Source organism: Condylura cristata, unplaced genomic scaffold (genome assembly GCF_000260355.1).
Source record: "Condylura cristata isolate star-nosed mole 26May11 unplaced genomic scaffold, ConCri1.0 scaffold00017, whole genome shotgun sequence".
In the NCBI taxonomy this organism is placed as follows: Eukaryota; Metazoa; Chordata; class Mammalia; order Eulipotyphla; family Talpidae; genus Condylura; species Condylura cristata.
In genome coordinates, this window is record NW_004567118.1 from 15,210,537 (window position 1) to 15,221,392 (window position 10,856).

The following is a 10,856-nucleotide window of genomic DNA, read 5'->3' on the forward strand; positions in this document are numbered from 1 at the left end:
TTCTTGAATTAGCCATATTTACTCTCCCCTGAGCTGCCCTGAGAAGGCAGGTAATCCTGAGAGGAAATGAAGTCAATAAAATGACAAACATTTTTTTCTTCATAAAGGCGGGATTAAACATGTTTTGTGGAAAATACTAAAGATTTTTAAAATTTCTATACCCCTTTAAGTGTTAAAGGGCAGGGAGAGGGGCACCCCTGAACCCCCAAACCTGCCCTCTAAATAGGTTCTGCCATCAAGACAAAACAGATTAAGACCTTTAATGAAAAGGGAATTTAATACAATCAGTGTGCAATGCAGAAAAGACAATAGTTTCTAAATCACGTGGGTAAAACCAAAAGGGAGACCTGAAAGGCCCAAAGCAAGACCTGAAAGCCTGCTACAAGTCTAACGCACCTTCTGGAAGGGACCCACAGAAAAGGGTCAGAAATGGCCAGACAAGTTTGGGAAGAAAAGAGCAAAATCAAAATCAAGATAAATGCTGCCATTGTGAACTTCCAAACGGGTCTCTCACCCACATCTGCTTCACCCAGTTCAAGGCCAAGAAAAATGCTTCATTTATATACAGATTCCCCTAGTCCAAATCTCCCAGCCCCCTGCTTCTGTTGCTCCAAGTTCACTTCAGAGTCAGGCCTTGAGCAGCCATACCTTGACATAGAAAATACAAACAATCCTGGGGGAAGTAATGCACTGCATCTTGTGGTGTATTTACGTTTTGTGGGAAATGAGTGTGTGGGCTGAGAGCAGGTAGAGCCATTGTCCTCGGGGTTTGGGTCATGTACTGACCTGGGATCCTGGGTCAAAGGTCGAGCTACAGTTTTTTCATGAATTATATAACTTTCTGGGTGATTTTTCTGGAGCCTGTTTTTTCTTCTCTGAAGCAGGAGGTTGTTGTAATAAATGCTCTGTTTAGACAGATTGACTCGTTTAATCTACCAACATTAAGTACTTACTGTGTGCTGGGGTACAGCAGTGAAAAAGAAGTAGAGCAAAAGCTCTGCCTCTGTGGAACTTACATTTCAGTGGAGGAGACAGTCAATAAATAAGAAATATAATCATTAAATATAATATAATCATTAAAAATACTTTAAGAGAACAAAAAGGGACTACTGAAGAGTCAGAGTGTGGGGGAGGTACATGCTAGGTACCCCCTCTTTGGTGGCGACATTCGAACAAAGGTTTGGAGACTGGAGAAGATCACAAGGTGGTAATCCTGGAAGACTACCCAGGACATCCAGACAGAGGGATGTATGTCAGTATATGTACTTAACATGCGCTCCCATGAACACGATAGAGTATTTTCACTGCCCTGCAAATCCTCTGTGCTGTGGAGGGTTTTGGATACACAAGGATCTGCCTTTTTGAAATTCAGTAAAATTTTAAGAGTTTAGAGGGCTCCAAAACCAAACCGCACCTGTTTTCCAGGCCTCCCAGTTCCTCCAAGACTCACAGGAACCGTCCCACCTTTGTTCACCGCGCCCGCCAGGGTGGGAAGATTAAGCCTGTCTAATCTCATCCTTCCTCTAGGGGGCGGTGCTGCATCACCCACTGGGAACGCGGCTCCCTCAACAGTGCATGTGTCTTACTGGGAGCAAAGCTGAACCCTTTCTATGTTATCTACTGGCCTCCTGAATATATTGTTAGGTGAATTGCCTATTCAGATGTTGGCCACTATTGTTTTTCTATTGCTGAACTGAATTTTTTTAAAGATTTATATATTTATGCTTGCAGAACTGGGGTACAGGCCAGAGGTGTAGTGGGTGGGAGGATTCACCAGAGACAGAGTGGGGAACAGACCAGGCAGATGTACTGAAAACACTGCTGAGGGGAGCAGTGTGGGGCCAGGAGAGGTCTGCCGCGCCATGTGTGTCAGCTTCCTGGCTGGGGATCAAACTCCTGCTTCAGTGGCTTCTGAGAGCTTCATAATGCAGTGCTTTAACCCGTTGTGCCACCAGGGAGAGCCCTTAACTGAATGTTTTTATACAGTTCAGACATCAACCTCTCCTTCAGTTATGCAGTGTGTAAATATTTTCTCCCTTTCAGTAGGATAACTGTTTAAACTACTTTTATTTTCTCTCAAAAAGCAACAGCTTTTTAATTTGAGGTAACACCACTTGTTTATTTTTGCTTCCAATTCCCTTGCCATAAGGGTCATGTTTCCAAGAATATCTTATCATTGATACCATGGAACACATTGCCAATTTTTCTATCTGCACAATTTATTGCTGCAGGTCGTATATCTAGATCTTTAATCCATTTGGAATTTTGTGCCTGAGATTAAAAGTGATCCAGCTTCACCCTCCTTCCTCTCACTTCCATGTATTCAGTTTACAGAGTCTCCAGAGCATCTCCCCAATATTCCAGTCACACAAGTTCATCCGCTACATGACGTTTTCTTGGCCACCATCCCCCCCATGTTACCCACCAAATGGCGTCTGGATCGTTTCAACACTTACCGCTCTCTGATTCATTCCAGGCCCACTCCACCCCATGTTCCCCTCTGGTAACACCTCAGATACTCTGGCATCTTCCCCAGACGCCTGTATTCACCCATGGGGATGTTTGGTTCTGGTCCATAGACTGTGAAGGTCCCTGACACAAGTCCTCTGTGTATGTTTGGGGGTAGCTGCTGCTGAGGTGACTGGCCAATTTTTTTAAATAAATAAAAAATGAGTGGTGATTGTTAGCCAAGTAAAGGAAAACCATCTTAAGGATCTTTATTTTTGCCTCCATTTAGACATAATTAAGATGTGAGTATTCTTTGGAGAAAGACAGTTTTTTCCCCATCACCTCAAAGTTCCCCATTCCCCAGTGAACAGGTGTTGAAGACAAGTTCTCAGGGTCCCCTACTCTTAAACCCAGGTAGCACCTTAGGGGCAGGTCTCTGGAGTTTCTGGGGCTTCCTTAACCCTCTTTCTCTTGAGTTTTGGTTTTTGAGGAATTTTCCTTAAAGGACCTAGAAAAAAAAAGTCAGAGACAATCCCAATGGCATCACAAAGAACAAGAACAAAAAATCTTGCATCTGAACTATGTCCTCACACACAGCTGTGCAGAAGGGAGATGGTTGCAACTCAATTTACAGATGAAGGGTCAGCAGGGACAAAGGCAGGCCATGGGCTGTCCAAACCCCAAGGGTAAGTTGGGACCAGGCCCACATGTCTTGACCTCTGGCTTCAGATTCAGAGGCCTCCTCAGCCCTGCCTTAGGTTTCAGGCCCCACTTTCTGGGACTTTGCTGCACAACTGTTTGCAAACATCTTTGACATGTTGTGACCTGACTTAGGAGCAAAGTGCCAAGTGACCGGACAAAGCATGCACAACAGGCTCAGCGGAGGGTCTCAGCACCGTCATGGCGGGCCCACCAGGCAGTGAGTGTCTTCCATGGATCACACAGGATAAACTGCCTTATTTTGCCCTATCCCTAACATACCCCTGCCCAAATGAGTAACATCCATTCAACAGGACTTTTAATCCAAAGTTCTATTTACAGGTCGATTCTAAAAGGTGCCAAAGGAATTAACAAGAAAAAAGCAGAAAGTAGGTTTTACAGAACAGACTAGTCTCTTCAACAGGTCAGAGGGGAACAAAAGGGCCGTGAAAATCATGGGTGGGGGAGTGGTACAATCCACACCTCTACTGGGAATTTGAATATGAAGGGAATAATTATCAAATTAAGTGAAAACATTAACATGAAGACTGACACAATTAACTGGAAAACTAACAAACTAAGGTCTTGTGTTGGTTAAAGTAGACATGCAGTTGACCCTTGAATAACATGGCTTGGAACTGCACTTGTCCATTTAAGGCATGGATTTTCCCTAATCTGCTAGTTTAAAGTCCACACACTGGAACCTGAGAATGCAGAAGGTGAACTATGAGGGCCTTGAGCTTCTCTGGATTTTATCTGAGAGGTTTCTCAAAAGCAATCCCTCCCACACCCCAGACCCAGAATGACCATATTAAAATTTGGGGGAGTCAAGTTATATGAGGATTTCCTCATGTGGAGTGGGGATGCTGGTTCCCCTAGCTCTGGAAATGTTCAAGGGCTGTGCATATTCATATGCATAAAAATGATCTGGACATTGTTAACAGTGCTGATGCCAATGTGATGTTCATATTTTCTTATTTTTGCTTAATACAGATGTATTACCTTATTTCCTGTGATATGGTTATGTTTGAAGCAATGAAATGTTATTTTAAGAACCGTACAAAAGCCAGACTTATTAACCGACCAGCCAAGACTGCTTCCTGTTATACCTTATCCTGCCCATCTGTGCTTCAAGCATGCAGGGCTGTCTGCTCATTGCCTTCACCTCTGCACACACCCTTCTTCCCTCTCCTTCCCTCTCCGCCTCTCCCCCACCTGCCTTCTCTTTTCCAGAGAGCCTGTTCCCAAAATTACCTCCTCCACATAGCCTGTCCTACCTTTGCCTTTTCTCAATGGCTTTTCTGTAAAGGGGGTGGGGGGTGTTAACACCTATTTAACTAGGGTGCTGTAGGGGCCCAGTGAGGTAGAGAGATACAAAGCACCTGGCCCAGGGAAAGGTTGACCCAAAAACCTGGAGCTGGTGCTTCTCATCTGATTCAGGGATCACTTGGCCTAGACCATCTTAATGATGATCTATTCCATTGTTTTGTTTGATGTCCTTAATTTAAACTAAGGGCAAGGGAACTCTCCCAGCACCCATGCTGGGTTCTGGCTTTCAGTAGCTCCTGAATCTAACCCCAGCCCCTTGCACCTTACCGTCCTTACCTTGATCTCGAGACCACAGGGTTCAACTCTGACTTAGAAAGAGCTGCCCCTAAGGCCACCTGAAGGCTGCTGACCTGCATTAGCCCCAGTTAGCTAGGTCTGCAGAGCCATACCTGTGTTCAATTCAGAACTCTGCTTTAAGACCCTCAGGCCGCCATTTGCCTTCACATCCCCTGCCGCCCTAGCAGGTAGCTGAACAAGATCAGCTAACTGTGGCCCAGGAAGCCAGTTCCAGAAGAATAAGAGGTGAGTGGCGCCAACATCTTTCTGTAGTGCAGGGCGGAGAGGTGCTTTCATAGGTTTCAGCTCAGCAGACCCCTCTGACTGAGGGGCTGTGTTCTCCAACCCACAGCCTTAGTCCAGAGAGCCAGGCCGGAGGTCACACAGAGACCAGTGCTGGCTAGAGGCCATTCCCAGGCCATCCGTTGGACTTCCTCCTCCTTTAGCCATGTTCCACCCTACACTGGCAGAGGGCGTCCTTTTGCTGCTTAGACACTTTCAGGGAGTCCTGTTCCTGGCTCCATTAGCAGTCTAATCCTGTGCCTTTGCTTACATGGTAACTGAAAGATGCAGGATACAAAACTATCAAGAGACCTCCACAGGGGTCTGGGGCAGGTGTACAGAACACTAAGGGGAAACACACACACACGCACACGCACACGCACGCGCGCACACACACACGCACACACGCACGCACACACGCACGCACACGCACACACACTCGCTCACACACACACGCACGCGCGCACACACACACGCACACACGCACGCACACACGCACGCACACGCGCACATACACACAAGTTAACAGGGCCAGGCCAGGCCCCTGGGTGATTTCGCTCTCTCCTTTACGTTCACCTGTAGGTTTCAAGGTTCTGTAGTAAGCACACCTGGAGCCTGGGTAGGGAGTTGGAAAAGGGAAGAAAAAGTGGGGAAGGGGAAGGAAAGCCAGGAAGAGAAAGGCTGGGCCAAGGGAAGATGGCAGCGGCCAGAGTCAGGTGGCCCCAGGCGGGCAGCACCCAGACAAGCCCCTCCTCCCAGGGCTCGCCCACCCTGCACATCACCTCTCCTGATGTGGATCCGTGGGCTCGGGTCCCGCGGCAGGGAGGCCCCGGGGAGGCCGGGGGCCTGCATCTGGGACAGCCGCTCCTTCATGCCGCTGATGTTGTCCCTCAGCCCCCAGGCACTGCAGAGCTTGGGCAGACTGTCTTCCTGGTCGACCAGCAAGGAGCCCTCCTGGGCGTCCAGGGGACAGAATGCCACCTGCAAGGGGGCCTCGGTGTTGAGGGGAGTGCGGGCAAGGGGGGGTGCCTTCTGGCTGCCCCCACGAGTGCCTCGACAGAAGGATGGGTGAGAGTCACAGCCCTGAGAGGAAGACCTAGGGACATGGAGGAGGCGTCAACTGTCTGCCTGGGGATATGCGGCCTCTCTTTTTTGAGTTGTTGTGTGGGATTTGTAATGAAACAAGGGTACTTGTGTTGTGCTTTAGCAAAATTAAAACTGAGAGCCGGAAAATAGCTTTAAAAATGTTCCTGACCAGTGAAATGGTAGTCCCTTCCTTGCAGAGGAGGAATCAATGAAAAGTTTCACAGACTCCACTAAAGTTAAAAGGAAGAAACAGGCCAGAGAGGGAAAGGAGTTGCTTAAGCTGCATGGCTAGGTTGGGGGGCTGGGCGCTGGGGGGCGTGTGGGAGCCAGCTTTCCTCAGAGCTCTTCTCTCCCAATTGCCTGTGGTTTGGCCCAGTGACGTCACCCCCCAGCCCTTTGGCATCTCCATTTATATTCCATGGACAATAATTCTAATTACCACTTAGGTTACTTTTGAAGATCACAGGAGGGAACATGAAGGGCCTGGCCATAGAAACTGTTACCTATAATTATTATTTTTAACTAGTGGCTCTTAAAGTGTGTTCTGTGAACCTTGGAGGTCCCTGAAATTTTTTTTTGACCTTACAGAGCCCCCGAAAAGGAGGAGGGGGGAAATCAGGGCATTGTAATGCAACCTAGTACTGAAAGCTCATGAATACAACCCTGAAAAGGCTACACACTCTGTGACCTGACTCTGACATCTGGCAAAGGCTGAACTATAGCAAAAAAGTCCATGGTTCTTTGGGGAGAAGGAGAAAAGGATAAATAGGTGGAACGTGGGGCTCTTTTTTTTTTCTTTTTCACTTTTTAAATTTTAATATACTAGTTTATTTTTACATCATTTAGTGGCATGGGGCTTTTTTAAGGAAAGCGAAACTATTCTGTAAGATACTGTAGTGGTGGTTGCACCTTGTCAGAACCTAGAAAATGTACAACGCAAAAACACAAGTGCATATTGGCTTATCAGTGATGATAAATACACTCCACTCCACTCATGCAGAAGGCTAATAATAAGGGAAACAGGACAGGGATAAATGTGTATGTGCATGTGTGTATATATGTGTGTGTGTATCTATACACACACACACACCTATACATATATTTGTATATATGTGTGTGTGTGTGTGTGTGTGTGTGTGTATATATATATATAAACACTACTGCTAGTCAATATTTCTGTAAACCTATGCTACTTTCAAAATTATGGACTTTTAAAAGCCAACTGATGTTCAGGATTGGTATAAAAAAATCCATGATTATCCAAAAATGCTTCTGTTTTCAACTACATGATCAGGTTTCCTTCATGTACTTCAACCCAATCAATCTACCTCGAGACTGACTGCCTGAGCATGTCTAACAATCAAGTTGTCTTCCACTAAGGCAAATACTGAAGAGATTTGCAGAAAAGTGAAATGCCACTCTTCTCACTACATTTTTTTTTGTTTTTAAGAAAGTTATTTTTCCAAAAGAAAAATAATTTATGTTAACTTATAATGAATGCCTTGTTTCTGTTTTTAAGAGAACTAGTAAGCACATATTTTTGAACTTTTCCTTTAACCTTAATTGTGAACAGATCAAATATCAAAAGAAATAAGATCATAAAAAAATGTTTTGGGGGCCAGGGCACATTCACTGATTTTTACGAGGACAGAAGTGACCTGAGACCGTGTTTGAGAACCACTGCCTTCAGACAATGCCGGGCCAGGCTCTGCAGACAGTCACAGGGGCCCTCCCTAAGCTAGCTGTGCCTTCCCTTCCCCAGGTCCTCAGGCACGTCCCTGTCCCTGCAAACATGAGGCACCTGTGGAGGGTGAACAGAGCGCGAACTCCGGAAGCAGAGTTTCTGCTCTCTCTAGCCCATCTGTGCTTACTGTGCTTACTGTAGATGATTAGTAAAGTGGATGAGCAGTGAGGTCTTCTCAGGCAGCAAGCCTCAGAATGGACTCAGTGGGCACTGGTGTTATCACAGGGCCCCTCAGTTTAGATCTCCCCCCAACAATCCTACAACACACCAGCCCCTCAACTGCACCCAGAAGAGCTCTCCTGCAAGTCTCACCAGGAACTTGGCTCTCTGGTTGCCCTTTGTGTGCTTATAGAGCCTGCGAAGCTGTTTGGCCTCCAGTTCTGAGAAGAGGGAGACAAATCGCCACAGCATCCTGTAGGGAGAGAAACACAGGTCTGAGGGAGGCTGTCTCACTGGGTCTTGGTTGGGGGCATGGATAGGAGGGCTTTGCCTTGAATACCTTGTCCTGGTGATGAGGACCTGTGCCACACACTTGAACATTGGTAATTCAATCAAAGAACATTCTCAGTCAGGAGAGGTCTTCATCCTCGATGTGCACAGCCAATGTGCCTTCAGGGCTTCCCTGAGTGACTAAGGAACCCTGTTCTCTCTCCCTCTTCACCAAGCTCATTCCAGGGTCCCGACTGACTCCTCTACACACTGAAGAAGAAGGGCTGGGGGATCTGAACTGAGGCGTGACCGTGAATGGAGAAGGGGTGGCCCAGGTGTGGTGTGGTGAGGACGACAAGGAGGTTGCCCTACTTTTTCCAGTGCTTGATCTCCCAGGCTCGGCAGTAATGCTGCAGAAAGGTGTTGATGTGGTCCCCTAGGACCACCAGACTCTGCTCCATGTACTTTAGCTTCTTCTTCTCAGGAAGGTCCCTGGGTGGATGCAACTTTCGCAGGAACTTCTTCAGCGGCCTTAGATATTCTTTACACTAAGGAGGCAACAGGTGAAGTGAGAGAGATGATGAGCCAGACAGGCCTGAGTATCCTGCGGGTGGGCACAGCTACCACCCCATCACCCAGGGAGGACTGTGTGTGTGAAGTAAGGAGGCTCCAGTCCAACCTCTTACTCGTCTTCCTTCCTGAGAGCATGACAAGTGAGGGGATGCGCTGGGAGGCTGTGATGCAGGTGTGAGCTGTGTTACAGGTCTCCTGACCTGTGGAGGAGAGAGCTCAAGGGCGGGGTCTGTGTCCGGCCCCACACTCACGATTTTGAAGGTGTCCTGGCCCAGGCCTTTGGCGTGGCGCACAAGCGAGTCCCTGGCCAGGGTAGAGCTGGAGCGCTTCTCTGAGCAGGGCACATCAGTCACCTGGGAAGAGGCAGGGCGCAGGGGTCAGTGGGGGGCTTCAGCTACTGCTTCTGTGGGCGGTGCCAGGCCCCAGCGCTGGCCCAAACCTTTCTCGTTTTCCCTATGACCTCTTCCTGGAGCCAGCTTTGAGGCAAGGGAGCCCTGGGCCCAGAAACCCATCTTTGCTTGAAAGCCAAGAATGCCCTACCCATTTCTTTAATAATAATTATAGCAGATTGCATACCCTAACTTTGAAGAGCACTTGATAAACATTAAATCGTTTTATTCTCCCACAAACTGTGAGGGTAGCTATTGTTATTCCTGGTTACAGACGAGAGCACTGAGGTACCAGGGGATTGAAGTCCTCAAATAATTTTTTTTGCATTAAACCTTCTTGCAGAGCAAAGAAATCTGGGCCCATGTTGTTGACTGTTGAATGTTATTAGTCATTATATTTTGTTGTAGTCTCCAAGAACTTCTCCACATGGTTAACTCTGTGGGAGCATGAACAGGGATTCACGCATCCATTCATTTAGCCACCATTTATTCAATTGCCTAAGTTCAGGCCTATGTTTTTGCATGTCTAACCTTTAGCATTGTGCCATGCTAATGTTGCACAGAAAAACCTGTGATGGTAATGGTAATAACAAGAAGGAATCTTTCGACAGCAAGAGTGGAAAAAGAAAGTTGAAAATTAATAAGACAGAGGGATTGAATTAATACTAGAAATCAAAGGAGAGGATTAAACTGACATAGTCGGCCTTTCAAAAGTCCCTCAGAAAAGATGAGAATTAACTCTGGCCTGTGTTCAAGGAAACCAAGAAAGGCTCAGGGCTGGAGCACTCTGGATGGAGTGAGCAGGGCTGAGGAAGGAGGGCCAAGAACGGAGGGCATGTGGGACATGGGTTCCTTTGGGCACCAGAGGGGCCTCTGGCTAATCAACTCCATAAATTCGCGCTATTACACAATCAGCAAACAATCACACACACACACACACACACACACACACACATACGTGCACGCCCTTCTGTCTTCATAACCAATGAGGTAAGACCCTCTTCCCATCATCTTCCCAGGAAAGTATGTCCTTAGTAAATAACCGGTTTGAATGAGTTGACCTCCTGCTCTTTGAGCCTCTTGTTAAGCTCATGGGCCGCGTCATTTTCCCTTCTCTTCCTTGATTCCATGTTCTCTGCTTTCCAAAGCAAACCTCTAGGGAGCCCTCCCTGAGTCCTTCCGTCACATCCTCAGTCCCACCTCACCTTCTCCAGTGGCTTCTCCTCTTCACCCCCTTGCCCATCTGAGGCCTCCATGCCCACAGGGGCTCTGGTGGGCTCCAGGGCGGCACTCCTGTCCCTTTAGGCTTCTGACTTGCTGCTTCTGTGACCTGAGCATCCAGGGAGTGAGCAGGTTGGCTCCAGAACTCTGAGCAAAACCATGGTAACTGCCAACACAGAGCCCAGCCCCCGCCCTGTATCCTCATTCCTGGGGGTGGCCAGCAGCCATCAACGTCACCTGGGAGCTGGACTAGGGTGCAGAGCAAGATGTGCCAGGTAGACGCATGATGGTGTTCAAGTTTACTACTGTCCAGTGGGCGCTGTCACGCCTCACCCCGAGAGAACTGTCTGTGAACCCTGGTAAGTCTTTTGGAAAAACTG

At 47.5% G+C, this 10,856-nt stretch overlaps 1 protein-coding gene across 1 annotated transcript; it reads right to left on the reverse strand.

The window, feature by feature from the left end:
• Positions 1-2,870: 2,870 nt before the first annotated feature.
• Positions 2,871-10,580, reverse strand: LOC101637694 (chromosome unknown open reading frame, human C17orf64). Its single transcript, XM_004685020.1, has 6 exons — positions 10,461-10,580; positions 9,118-9,219; positions 8,666-8,841; positions 8,177-8,276; positions 5,817-6,015; positions 2,871-2,956 (listed from the first exon to the last, which is right to left on the reverse strand). The coding sequence occupies exons 1-6, from the start codon at positions 10,509-10,511 to the stop codon at positions 2,871-2,873; spliced, it is 714 nt and encodes a 237-aa protein (XP_004685077.1). The 5' UTR covers positions 10,512-10,580.
• Positions 10,581-10,856: the final 276 nt, after the last annotated feature.

What these genes read in the sequence shown, in the direction of transcription:
- LOC101637694 (XM_004685020.1), bottom strand. Translation starts at nt 10,511, where the DNA reads ATGGAGGCCTCAGATGGGCAAGGGGGTGAAGAGGAGAAGCCACTGGAG. An exon ending in AGGAGAAGCCACTGGAGAAG is followed by an intron (nt 9,220 to 10,460) that starts GTGAGGTGGGAC and finishes GCCTCTTCCCAG; the next exon opens with GTGACTGATGTGCCCTGCTC. An exon ending in ACCAGAGAGCCAAGTTCCTG is followed by an intron (nt 6,016 to 8,176) that starts GTGAGACTTGCA and finishes GCCCCCTTGCAG; the next exon opens with GTGGCATTCTGTCCCCTGGA.